Source organism: Phragmites australis, chromosome 1 (genome assembly GCF_958298935.1).
Source record: "Phragmites australis chromosome 1, lpPhrAust1.1, whole genome shotgun sequence".
Lineage (NCBI taxonomy): Eukaryota > Viridiplantae > Streptophyta > Magnoliopsida > Poales > Poaceae > Phragmites > Phragmites australis.
In genome coordinates, this window is record NC_084921.1 from 33,453,044 (window position 1) to 33,467,692 (window position 14,649).

General features: G+C 41.1%; 1 protein-coding gene across 1 annotated transcript; it reads left to right on the plus strand.

Moving 5' to 3' along the window:
- Window positions 1-2,182: 2,182 nt before the first annotated feature.
- LOC133915956 (uncharacterized) lies at window positions 2,183-12,495 on the plus strand. Its single transcript, XM_062359391.1, has 8 exons — window positions 2,183-2,551; window positions 2,661-2,734; window positions 3,102-3,182; window positions 3,263-3,344; window positions 3,788-3,885; window positions 3,965-4,052; window positions 4,848-5,196; window positions 12,150-12,495. Exons 1-8 carry the CDS (start codon window positions 2,276-2,278, stop codon window positions 12,398-12,400), a joined length of 1,299 nt encoding a protein of 432 aa, XP_062215375.1. The 5' UTR covers window positions 2,183-2,275; the 3' UTR covers window positions 12,401-12,495.
- Window positions 12,496-14,649: the final 2,154 nt, after the last annotated feature.

Consider the following 14,649-nt stretch of genomic DNA (forward strand, 5'->3'; position numbering starts at 1 on the left):
TAAAAAAATTTCACACTTCAGGTATTCCTGGTAGAAGGGCGGACGACGCATTCTTTGTGGCTGCAGTGAAAGAAACATAGAAATGATATAACAAATGAGAACTATTTGAATGCCGGTGATACACTCTTACCAATTGCATTTTTATTGTATTAATGCTTATGGTACTAATGTTTTGATCATCAACCTGCAGCGGCCGCAATGAATCCTTGGACGCACTACACGTATGGCATGGGTCCAACCTTATTAGAAGATCTCTAGAAGGCATTCAAGAGGATGACCGATGTTCGTACTGCCATAGAAGCACTTAATGAGGTTGAAATGTATTGGACAAAGTCTCGGTCATTCGCTGGTCCGCTCGTTTCACGGATGGCATGTGACGATAGGACTCCACCTGTTACGAATTGCGTTGACATATCTAACCGTTACATCTATTTATCTACATTTATAAACTTTAGATCACTTTAACTACTTGCAGCGCAATGGTGGTCTATGTTCGGTTCATCTGCACCTACACTAACGATGCTTGCCAGGTGTCCAGTGTCTCAGTGCGTTTCATCTAGTGGGTGTGAGAGTAGCTGGAGTACATTTGCATTTATCCACACGAAAGTTTGTAACCGGTTATGCTAAAAGAAGCTTCATAAGTTGATATATGTAAATTATAACCTGAGAATACATAATAATTTGGATACAGGCTTCATGTCAATAGTTGATGATGATCCATTTCAGTGGCTTATAAAGCTTACATTGAATGAGTAGAACAATCTACTCTAGGACTGGATGGAGACCGGTAGATCAAACAGTGCCCCAGAGCTTGATGAGGAGGACATAGACAGTGACATACTCCTGCTAACTCACATGGTGATAGATATAGTGAACCAACATGATTTAGAACGTACACTATCACAATAGGCTACTAAAGTGGTAGGTGACACACACACGAGAGAAGAGGAAGAACCAATTTGTGTATCCAAAGAAAAGCAAGAAGATTAAGGATAAGGGCAAAAGACAAGTGCAAAGCGATGAGAGCACATATAGTGCCTCAAAGAACCCAACTTACCAAAAGTCGAATGACAGTAGTTCAAAGACAGATAGCAGTGACACTTAGCACCACGCCGCTTGGAGATGCTCCCATGAGATGAAAGTCGATGAGAGGATGGAGGTTGTGCGCAAACGCATTCAGAAGGAGCAGTAGAAAGATAAGAGAGGGGCATAATCGCATGATGGCGGAGGCCTGTGAGGCGGAGAGGGAGAGGAAACGTGAGAGGGCACATCGGACGCGTGAGGCAGGACTGATAGTGATGAGGAAGGGAAAATACCCACGTTCTACTAAATAGACCAGATATTGTAATCTTATTGTTTACATTCCTTAAGACACGTTAGGTTTAGACGCAGTACTAGAATGATTGTGTATTGTACATGCCATCATCTGTGTATATCGTAGTTTCTATTAAAACCATCTTGTTCAACTTCCCGTTTCTGTCAAATTATGGTATCCAAAATATCGCATAAATATCTAATGACACTGAACGATTCGACAACAAAAAATTATGACGCACATAAGCCTCTTCTACCGCAAATTAAATTAATTTGGGCAAATCAAAGTAGCATATTTTTGTAATTTTTTAAATGAACGTGTAATTTTGCAAATATTAAAAAATATATAAAATGAATGGTGACAAAATTTTAATTACTTCGAAAACACCAAAAGATGTTATTTAATAATTGTACAAAATATAGTAAAGAAATCACCAAAATATGTCTGAAAAGACTAAATTAAAAAATCTATGTTCCAAAACACTCACGTTTCTAAAAATTTAAGTTCGTGTACTTTTTTTTTCTTAGTGTTAGTTAGCACTCTGAAATGAAGTATAACCACACACGCATTGTGACCGGATCCTTATGTCACCGTACAATTTGGCGACTTGGTTATGTCATCAGGCGGTATGAAAATATATCACTAGTCGCCGACTGGTCTGATAATAATATGCTATTTTCACATTTTTTCTGAAACCAATATTATTTTTGCATTTCTTTTGAAAATAATATTATTTTAAAAAACTCTTTGAATTCTGGGGCGGTGGGGTCAAGTCTGTATCGGCCTTAAAGCCGCCTAGGTTTCGTATGGGCCCCGGGTGGAGGCTCATTAACACATCAATAGGCTTGGGCCATCCAGCTGCATATCGGGACAAGCCCAGGTTCCGGGCCCACATTAAACCACCCATCACTGGCCCAGTTTCTCGTCGCTCGCCGCACTGGGTCGCCCCCAGCCGGAGAAATGCCGCCGCGGAGGCGAGATCGCCGGCCACCCCGCGGCTCGTCGCCACCGCCCTCCCATGCAAGGACACCGCCCTCCGCCTCCGCCTCCTCCTCGCGCGTGCGCCTCATCCTCCTCGCCCCTCTCCTCCTCCTGGTCCTCGTCCTCGCCGCCCTTCGCTTCTCCGGTCGCCTCTCCTGGTCCCCTCCCCTCCCCCGGACGCCAGAGACAACCGCTCTCTCCGTTTACGAGCGCGGCCTCGTCAAGCGCGACGTCTCCGTCCGCGAGATCCTCTCCGTAAGGACCTCATATTGGTCGATCCGGTCGTCCTTACTAGAGTGTTAATCACTACTGACACGGTGCTTCTTTTTTTGGACTGAGTGGTATTGGCCTGTGCCGTATGCAGGAGCACGCTAGGGTTTCGGACAACCAGTCGCGGCGCCACTTCCCGAACCCCGTCCTCGCCTATGTGACCCCCTGGTGCGTTATTTCTGCAATTCGGTGCATGCTTCTTCTATTTGCTTCCATGGGTGCATTCCTGTACCACTGCACAGAACTAGGCTACTGATATTTGGCACAGAGCTCAAACAGATTTATTTGGATGGTTGGATATTGGATTTGGTGGGCTATAACAAATGTAGTTTACAGTTAGTTTGGCGATGAAGCCCTTTGGATGGATAATTGGCTTTTATACATGTTTCTTTTCTTTGGCCGCAGATACCAATTTGCCTAAGAAAATAGATAGTAGAATTGCTTAATTTGATTTTCATCAGCATTTACCATTTATTTGTACACTGTGCAATTAGCTGCCATGCTGGTTTCATTAATGCGGGAGCTTGTAATGCAGGAACTCCAAAGGTTATGACGTGGCAAAGATATTCAGCGCAAAGCTTACTCACATATCACCAGTGTGGTATGATTTGAAGAGGTCCGTGGATTTCTTCCCTCAATGCAATTTCCAAGCATCCTGTTTCGTCAAGCTGTTTGCCTAATGTGTACTTTCTTCAGTGATGGGAACAGGCTAGTTCTGGAAGGAGAGCACAATTTTGATGCGATATGGGTCTCCGAACTTCAAAGCAACGGGTCTCTGGTAAACCATCTTAGTCGTCTTCCTCCTATCAATGTTCCTTCATATAGGCTTTGATGTGCTATTATGTACTGTGTTGGACTGTTGGTCAAGTTCACATTGTCGATGATGTGGTTTTGTCACTTAATTTATTCTCTCCAGGCTGTACCTATAGTGTGTTCCCAGTGGCATGGGGTGGGCAGGCGAGCCCCTTAACCCGGATTCAAACCCCAGGGAGGGTGCGATGGTGGGATTTGTTACCATCTCAAGAAAACCCCGGAAAATCTACGATTTGTTCCTAATAATGTGAAAAATATAGATATAATAAAAACTAAGTGGTATTTCGTAGCCGGGGTTGAATATGATAGGTTAATGATGTTTTTTACTGTCTGCATAGATATACGATAGGGGATATGAATGCTTTTTGCAGTAAGGTTTTAGTATTTTATCTCTTTCTTGTTTTCCAGGTAGTACCGAGAGTTGTATTAGAAGCATTTCCTGCTGTTGTTCTATTGGAAAAGAAGCAAAAAGCAAAAGCTATTGATCTAATAGTGACTGAATGCAGGTAAATCCCTGTACAGTTTCATTTCCAGATATAGGTATGCTTATGATATCCAGTTTGACATCTGGCTGTGAGTTAATAGGGATAAGGGCTATGACGGAATTGTGCTGGAATCCTGGTCAAGATGGGCTGTTTATGGTGTGCTGGATGATCCAGAGCTACGTTACATGGTACTTAACTTACCATTATGCACCAGTATTATTCTAATAAATGAAATTGCATGACTATGTCCGAACTACCAGATATGGCAGCCTGGGCACTTGTGGAGTCTTGTCTTTTGTATGATTTGCATTCTTATCATTATCAAATTATCTTCTGAAGTACTATAGTTGATTGCACCAATTATCCTCTCGAAATTATTGAGAAAGCTAACACATAGCAGATGATTTTTGGTGAATCATGTATCACAAAGAGCAACACTTGGCAGGTGATTGTGTTGGATTCTTGGAACAATCCTGTTGCTCCAAACTAATACAGGAAAAATGAGAACAAATATACCAACTTTGTTTAGACGTCCATTACAGATCTGAAGAGACATCGTACCTTTTGTTATTACAAGATAGTATTTGGCATGTAGAGAAAAAAGATTAACTAAAACATAACACTACTTGCAGCTCTTTTAGCAAGCAAACCAATTTTGATTACATTACGCAATATTTCCGTATGTCCAACTTTTGTGCTTTGGCTAACAAACCACACAAATTATCATGGTTTTTGACCATTGCAAATTTAATAGAACAGTACATTGGCAACTGAGGATCACACAAAGGTGGTTAACAATAATAGGTGAAGATCTTTCAGAGGCTTGGAGCATTGACACATTATTAGTTGTTGCTAACACTATTGTTATCTTATGTAAGAAGCACTAGAAATTACATATTCACCCTCATACGGGGTTTATTCAACTAGCCATTTCAGTTAGTTTACTTGGTCAAACCTCATGGTCCCTTTGATGCATTGCACAGGCACTTCAATTTGTCAAGCAGCTGGGGGAGGCTTTGCATTCAATCAGTTCAAAATCAAGGAGCCGCCATTTGGAATTAATTTATGTTATACCAGCTCCGAGAATGCAAGAGCTCAATCATCAAGATTTTGGACCAGAGGATCTCCTGCAGTTGGCTGACTCGTTAGATGGTTTCTCCCTTATGACATATGACTTCTCAGGGCCTCAAAATCCTGGTCCGAGTGCACCTCTGAAGTGGCTACAGCATTCTTTAGCAACACTTCTTGCAGCCAAGGGTTCTTCTCATAGCCATTCTCGGATGATATTCCTCGGCATCAATTTTTACGGGAATGATTTTCTACTTTCTAGAGGTACCTATAACTCATCTTTCACCCCTTTGCTGTTGACATGATCAAAGAACCTTTTTTGTAGCCTAGCCATGGACAACAGAAGTTCACCCATGTTTCTTCTGTCTGCTGATTGTTTGAATTTTCGCTAAACTTACACATAACGTTGTAATTGGTGAAGTTCAACATGATCATGTTGATGTACCATCGGTAGCATTTGCCACATTTTCTACGTGTGGTCTAACATTATGCTTGCTTGGAGTTTATCTTTGACCTGCACTTGAGAAGATCTGTTTCTTATGTACAATGCTTCCATGCTCTCTCATAGAAGGCAAATGTCCTGAAGCATTATTGCAAGTCATGGGAGTAGTGGCTGCAAATTCCAACCTCAGTCTGTTCTAAAATTTGTGCCTTTTACATAGGGAAAATTTCAAAAACCACTCCACAAGTTAGGGGGTTTGTCAAAAACCGCCCCACATCCCCAAATTAACTAGCCAACCAGCCGCAACCCTTAAGTTCTGTCAAATACCCGCCCAACCCCGATTTGGCCCTTGAACCTTGTGCGAACTGGCATCCAGCATTGCACATTGTCAGAATCGTAGTTTTCAGAGTTCAGTTGAGATTCAGAGGAGGCGGGTGGAGTTTTTCTGAATGGCAACAGGAGAAGTCGTTGCTGGGAGTAACTCTTCGCCGATTTCCACTAGAGCCAGCTGAGTCGCACAGGGAGGCGTCGGTGAAGCATCGGACGGTCTCCGTCGAAAGCATCTACTTTTACCGCGTTAAAAACCCTGTTTAAGCATAAATGCCTGTTAAGCCAGTTTTGGCTTGTTTAATGACTTTTTGTGTTTAATCAACCTGTAATGAACCTGGGCAAGTATATAAGCCCTTGAGTTGGGAATGGAAGAAGTGAATTCTCCTGCGAAAAGTATCTTTAGCATATTCCTTAGGTTTAGGGTTCTTGTTCTCTCCCAATCATCGTCCAGCTTGTGCTTGCAATCCACAAAATTTGAATCGATTCGTCCTTTTGCCGGATCCTGATTTGAGGGATCTGACAAAGGGTATTAAAGCTTCGTGGTTCCTCAGATCAATTGGCGAATCAATCAGGGAGATCACTTAGGTTGCACAGCGAGTCTATGTGTGAAATCCCGAGGTGAAGAACCGATTAACTCGCGGTGGCGACGGCGGAGGACCGCATTCAGGCCATGGTTGCACGACTTGTTCGTGTGTAAAATTCCTTAGCCGATCTCTGGTTCTAGGTGGCGGTAGATCTTGAGAGGCTTACCCTGGCCGTCCTCTCAAGCCAAGATCTGTGTCGGGCGAGCTACAGCGATTGGAATACTGAGGATGGGGTCAAGTGGTGGTGAACACTGGAAGCAAGAGATGGACGAGTTAAGGAAAGATGTTGAAGATCTGAAGAGTTTGAAGACTGAGTTATTAGAGATCAAGAAGCTATTGATGATTAAAAATGAGATGGATGCAGGAACTAATCGACTAGAGGGACTCTGCTCTCAGGAACCTCAGGTCAGTAACTATGTGTTGCCCCTGGGTAATGGAACAATACAAACTCCTTCATCAAGGTTAACTGCAGTTGCTCCCACGCTGGGATATGATCCTCTAGCTATACACCAGTATCACACATCCAATACAATGTCACCTGCAATTTATACTAGTTCTACGATTCCTATTGTGAGACCTATTGGTATAGGGAATGGTTGGTACACTTGTTTGCCACAATATAATCCTTATGGGTTAGGTAGCAGTACAATGGGACTGAATCAAGGGGTTGGCAGGAATCAGTTTCCAACAGCAGGGATACAAGTCTTGGAGGACAACATACAACATCAACAACATTATGCTGAAGCAATTCTGAAAGGGCCAAGGTTGGAAATCCCACTCTTTGGGGGTGATAATCCTGTTAGTTGGTTGAGACATTGTGAGAGATTTTTTGAATTAACTGGGACTCCATATGAACAGTGGGTGAATGTTGCAACAGCTCATCTGAGTGGGAGAGCTGAAAACTGGTTCATAGGTTTAGGAATACCATGGCAACTTATATCTTGGGAGCAGTTGAGTAGAATGGTCCAAGATAGATTTACAGTCATGGGAGTGCATGAATCAGTAGCAAATTTTCAGAATTTAAGGCAAGAGGGAACAATCATGAATTACATTGACAAATTTGAGGAGTGCATGGCAGGCTTAAAAAGGGAACACCCCTATTTACAGGAAACCTTTTTCTTAAGTTGTTTTATTGGAGGGCTCAAGAACAACATACAACATCAGGTGACATGTTATCAACCAGGCAACTTACTAGAAGCTTACTGGTATGCTAAACATCTAGAGCAGGCCAACACTTACAAGAAATCCTTTTTGAACATCAAGCCCAATCCTCAGACTAACTGGAATGGTAGGCAAGCAAATGGAAGAGAAAAATCTCTAGCAGTGGATAAGAACACTAGGGAAAAGGGGAAGTGTTGGTATTGCCAAGAACCTTGGAATCCCCAGCATAAATGCAAAGTCAAAAATAGGCTTCATGCTATACTCATGGAAGTGGATCAGGAAAATGCGCAAACAGAAGATAGTGATGACAATACCGAGGTAGGCTACAAAACAGCACCTGTTAGCCCCATCACTGATGAACCAAAGGTGGAAGAAGGGTAGGAACAGTTAATGATGATTTCATCTCATGCTGTCACTGGAGATATGAGCACAAGTACCTTCTCCTTAGTGGTGCACATAAACGAGATGAAGGCAACAGCCCTGGTAGACAGTGGCAGTACACACTCCTTCATGGACTATGAATTTGCTCTCAAGAGTGATTGCAAATTGGTATATATGAATTCTGAATCAGTGACTGTAGCTGGTGGTGGAAAGCTGAACACAGATGCTATGGTGAAACAGGTGCCTTATCTCGTCCAGGGCATATATTTTGAAGATACTTTCAAACTATTATAGTTGGGGTTCTATAACATCATATTAGGGGCAGATTGGATATTCAAGCATAGTCCCATAAGCCTAGATTTACAACAAAGGTACTTAACAGTCACAAAAGGGGGAAAGTTGGTGAAATTTCTGGATCACACTATACCTGGATAGAATTTCATGATTAGTGCTGCAAAACTGGAACATATGCTTAACAAGAAGGCTTGGGGGTTCTGGATGTAGGTGGAATTGATAAGTGAAGAAGAAAAACAAGTTGATGCAGAAATTCCTCAGGTGATTACAGAATTAATAGAGGAATTCAGAGAAGTTTTCAGAGAACCTAAAGGTCTACCTCCAACCAAACTATGTGATCATGCAATTCCCCTTAAATCTGGAGCAGAACCACCAAATGTTAGGCCATATAGAGGCCCACATTATAAAACAGAAGCACTGGAATCTATCATTACTCAATTGTTGGAAACTAAAGCTATTAGACCTAGTTATAGCCCATATGCATCCCCTGCAGTTTTGGTAAGAAAAAAGGATGGTTCTTGGAGAATGTGTGTGGATTATAGAGAATTGAACTCAGTGACTGTGAAAAATAAGTTTCCAATGCCTGTGATTGAGGATCTCTTAGATGTGCTTGATGGGGCTTCCTGGTTCTTTAAAATAGATTTGAGGTCAGGGTATCATCAAGTAAGAATGCAAGAAGAGGACATTCACAAAACCGCTTTTAAAACTCATGTGGGTCATTATGAGTACCTTTTGGCCTCACTAATGCCCCTGCCACTTTTCAAGCTTTGATGAACAATATTTTTGTAGCTTGGCTGGGGAAGTTCATAATTGTTTTCTTTGATGACATTCTAATTTTTAGTAAGAGCATAGAAGATCATGTGGCACACTTGAGAGTGGCTCTGAACACTCTGAAGGAACACCAACTCTATGCTAAGAAGAGTAAATGTACTTTTGTCAGGGAGCAAGTGGAATATCTTGGTCACATTATCAACAAAGCTGGAGTGTCTACAGACCCTAACAAGATAATAGACATAGTGAAGTGGCCCACACCCATGGACTTAACCCAGTTGAGGGGTTTCTTGGGGTTGATTGGTTATTACAGAAGGTTTGTGCAAGGATATGGAGTGATATGCAGACCTCTGTTTGATATGTTGAAGGACTCTTTTTAGTGGGGGGAGGATAGACTATGGCTTTTGAGAAGATGAAGAAAGTCATGACAAGCTGCCCAGTTTTAGCTCTTCCTAACTTTACCAAGCCTTTTATATTGGAGACAGATGCATGCAAAACAGGCATAGGGGCTGTTCTTATGCAAGAAGGGAGGCCAATTGCATTTTTCAGCAAGACGTTGGGGCAAAGGGCTCAGGCGCAATCAGTATATGATAAAGAGGCTATTGCTATCTTGGAAGCACTTAAGAAATGGAGGCATTACTTGTTGGGAGGCAAGGTTATTATCAAAACTGACCAACAGAGTTTGAAATATATCACATCTCAGAGACTTATAGATGGAATTCAACATAAGTTGTTGATCAAACTGTTGGAATTTGACTTCTCTATAGAGTATAAGAAGGGGAAAGAGAATGTTGCAGCTGATGCACTGTCCAGGAAGGGGGACAGTGAGGGTAGTAAGGAACTAGAATGTAATACCATATGCTCAGTAGAACCAAAATGGATAGAGGATATTAAATTCAGTTATGAGAATGATGAAAAAAACCAGGACTTACTGAATTTGACCCAAACTCGATCAGTGGTGAACCAATGCTACAAATCTGAAGCTGGCATACTATATTATAAGGTCAGAATCTATGTGGGAAAGAATACTAGCTTAAGGGGACAACTGATTGATAATTTTCATTCTTCATCTTTTGGGGGACACTCTGGCATGAGAGCCACTTACCACAGACTTAAGGCATTGTTCTATTGGCCCAGAATGAAGAAAGAGGTAGAGAAGGTGGTTTTAGAGTGTCCAGTTTGTCAGGTAACAAAAGCAGAACATGTTGCTAACTCTGGGCTACTTGATCCCTTGAAAATTCCTGATATGGCCTGGACGCACCTCACTATGGATTTCATTGAGGGTCTACCTAAGTCAAGAGGAAAGGATGTGATTTTAGTGGTTGTTGACAGACTTACAAAGTATGCACATTTCATTGCTCTTTCTCACCCCTACACTGTCCAGCAGATTGTGCAATTGTTCATGGATCACATATATAAATTGCATGGCATACCTCTCTCTATCATAATTGACAAAGAATTTTCACAAGCAAGGTGTTTACTGAAATTTTTAAGGTCCTCAAGGTGACACTCAAGTTCAGTACAGCATATCATCCTCAATCTGATGGACAAATTGAAAGAGTTAACTAATGTATAGAGTCATATTTGAGGAGTATGACCTTCTTGGATCCAAGGGATTGGCTTACTTGGCTGCCCACTGCAGAATGGTGGTACAACACCACCTACCACACTTCACTTAAAATCACTCCCTTCCAGGCTCTATGGATATCCTCCACCCCAAGTAGGGGAATTTTCTCTTCCTTGCAACATATCTGAAGAGGCTAAGGTGACAATTGAACAAAAAGAAGAGATGCTGCAAAAACTCAAGCACAACCTGATGCTAGCTCAGGAAAGGATGAAAAGGTATGCTGATAAAGGTAGAACTGAAAGGAGTTTTGAAATTGGAGATTTGGTTTACCTTAAGATGCAGCCTTATAGACAAAATGCTTTTGGATTGAGGGGCTCACTTAAATTAAGATCTAAGTATTATGGCCCATTTAGAATTGCTGAAAAGGTTGGCAAAAGGGCTTATAGACTGATGCTACCAGAAGGGGCAGAGATACATCCGGTATTCCATGTGAGCCAACTAAAGAGACATCTTGGGAAGCATGCTATTCCTTTGCTTGGAGTACCTCTGGTGGATGGAAAGGGAAAGATACTAACTGAACCTGAAGTTGTTTTGGAAAGGAGGATTGTGCCGAGGAGAGGTGAGGCCATAGTGTAGTGGAAGATCAAATGGGCGAATCTGCCAGTGGAAGATGCAACATGGGAAGATGTCACATTTATCACCAAAACTTTCAAAAATTTTAAAGCTTGAGGACAAGTTTTGTCTCAGCGGGAGGCAATGTCAGAATCGTAGTTTTTAGAGTTCAGTTGAGGTTAAGAGGAGGCGCGTGGAGTTTTTCAGAATGGCAACAGGAGAAGTCGTCGTTGGGAGTAACTCTTCGCCGATTTCCACTTGAGCCAGCTGAGTCGCATGGGGAGGCGTCGGTGAAGCATCGGACGGTCTCCGTCGAAAGCATCTACTTTTACCGCGTTAAAAACCCTGTTTAAGCATAAATGCATGTTAATCCAGTTTTGGCTTGTTTAATGACTTTTTGTGTTTAATCAACCTGTAATGAACCTAGGCAGGTATATAAGCCCTTGAGTTGGGAATGGAAGAAGCGAATTCTCCTGCGAAAAGTATCTTTAGCATATTCCTTAGGTTTCGGGTTCTTGTTTTCTCCCAATTATCGTCCAGCTTGTGCTTGCAATCCACAAAATTCGAATCGATTCGTCCTTTTGCCGGATCCTGATTTGAGGGATCTGACACACATTCTTGTGGACTATGTTCATGGGAAGGCTAATAGATGGTTTATTTTCCGTCCAACATAATCACCTCATGGTCGCCATCACCAACACAGAGCCGCCTCCATTGCTTGTCCCCTTGCCCCACAATGGCTTCAATGTCTTTGGAGAGACCAAGCCATGCTGGAAGCCAACATGCGCGACATGTCAGTCTGTCAAGGACCAAACAGGGATTATGAGTATTAGTCAGCACTTCCCATGAACATAGTCCATAAGAACGTGTAGTGCTGGATGCCTTGTTTGCACGTGTTGGTGGTTCAAGGGCCAAATCGGGATCAAGAGTATTTGACAGCACTTGAAGGTTTAGGGCAGTTGACTGATTAATTTGGTGATGGGTGGGTGGAGGGGGATTAAGTTATTCGTTTTACATTTGTATTTTGGGGAAATAACTGAAGAACCTCCTATGTGTTATTATTGTTTGTACACAGGCAGCGGCGGTGGTGCTATCACTGGAAGAGATTTCGTTCATTTACTTGAGAAGTATAAGCCATCTTTGCAGTGGGATGAGAAAAGTTTAGAGCATTTTTTCATCTATTCAGATGAAGGTGTGAAACATGCTGTATTTTACCCAACACTGATGTCTCTTTCTGTACGTTTGGATGAAGCACGAAATTGGGGAACAGGCCTTTCAATTTGGGAGATTGGCCAAGGTTTGGACTACTTTTTTGATGTTCTATAGGAATTTCTCACTATGCCTTGTTTTTGGAGGTGTGTCAATCAAACAACTAATGCTGTGAAGTATGAAATCCATCTGTATGACCTTTTGGTACCGAATGCACTGTGGGCGTTGTTCTTTTCAGCATTGGTACTATCATCTGATAACAGATCACATCCTCCGTGAGAAATTGCTGCACTGAAGGTTTCTCTCGTTGAGTACACACTGGTGAAGTTACAAGAATCGGCTGTATTCATCTTTTTTTTTGTGACGTACTATATTGCTATACTTTTTCTACAACGTGATGGGTATTTCCTGGTGTTTTTTTATACTAGTACAATGCTCGTATGTTGCAATGGAACCATGTTTTACACAACGATTTCATCTTCATTGCTGCAAGTATGAAATTGATTGTTCATTGTTCCAGACTCCGTGGAAGTAAATCTGAGGACTTTTGACCTATTACATTAATATGAAACAATAATAAATAGTCAAATGGTGATGAAATGTTAAAATTTAGACTGAGGAATTAAACATGTACATATGTATCAAATGATACCTTCTATACACCGATACCTTCTACACACGGACAAGTAACCAGGTAAGAACACTTTTGAGGCTCTACACATAGACCCAAGGTTCCTCATATGGAGATACTGTCTCAATTGAAGAAGAAAGCTAATTGGTCTTTACAAATCGGAAGAGCTTTCACTACAATACATAGTACCAAGCTGCTAAGCAAATGTCAACCCACACATAATGCTATGATTTTTGAAACACAAGTAATCTTGAACTTTCATATAATTGTTCTACAACCTAGAAGAAACTTTGTCGATGTCACGAAAGAATTTATGTTCATGGCATTTTTAGAGAAGAAATGTTCAACTTGAATTAGCTGGTAGGATCTATCTTGATCAATAAAGAAACATATGAATCAAGATAGAATTATTACCTTTAGCCCCATTTCAACCAATTGAAGCAACTATAAACAGAAGTAAAACTTGTGAAAATTAATGGCAACGGATTAGATAGATCAGGAAGGTGACAGATAAATGTTACCCTCGCATGAACGTATACTACAGTAATGAAGGGCTCCATAAGTCCATATGGGAGTAAGAATGTACCTAAGTCCATAGCAGTCAAATGTCATCCATTCATAAAACTGCAGCTTGCAGTAGCAAATCCCAATTTCGCTATCTATTTCTCATGCCAAGAACTAGAAGGCTGCTACTTGAGATGATGTTGGATGTTGATGGTACCAGAAGAATCATGCCCCCTTATATCACCCAATATCAGGAGCATCTTGGCTCTTGATATGGGCTATCAAATCTCTCAGCTGTCTCAGGAGAACAATGGACCAGGTACTGCAAGCCAAAAAAACTATGTATTTCATAAACAAATTTCCACTCATCAATTAAAAAATAGATCAATATCTCTGTATTCTTAGTTTTAGCAAACTCATCCAAGGGGTTTTTGCCTAGATATGCTACCTAGCATCAAAGAGGATACAATAAGGTACCACACTGCTGGGAGAAACCATGCAAAATGTAAATATTGTTGTAATACTCCAGGAACAACAAAACCCTAGGATGCCATCCAGCTACTCTATAAGAATGCCAAAATTTTAAAAACTATGCATATCATAAACAAATTTCCACTCATCAATTAAAAAATAGATCAATATATGTCTATTCTTAGTTTTATTAGACTGATCAAAGGGTTTTTGCCTAGAGACGCTACCTAGCATCAAATAGGATACAAAGGTACCACACTACCGGGAGAAACCATACGAAATGTAAATATCGTTGTAACACCCCAGGAACCACAAAACATAGAATGCTGAACTATAAAATTTCGGCAGTATATACTTAGAAAAATATAGCAACGTGGAAGCAACAACATAGAATCAAGTTAAGACCATGCTATTATTCAAGTTGAATGATATGGATAAGTCAAATTAAGCAACTAAACCATAGGTTTAACATCACTAAGTTTACTTTAAACATGGTGTAAAAAACCTCAACCTCTAATATTTTATTACATCACATTACTAAAGATAATGGTGATGATAAAAGTGGGTAGGACGTGCTGCTAAACCCTTCCTTCCATGCTAGCTTCAAGAACAACCTGGGGGGAAAATGCAAGGATGGGATTGAAAAATCGCAGCAAGTGAACTACTTTAACAAGCTATTTAAACTACAATTATTAAAACATCAATTAATACTTCAACAATTTATAAAAGATAATACATGATATGATCATATTTTAGCAGA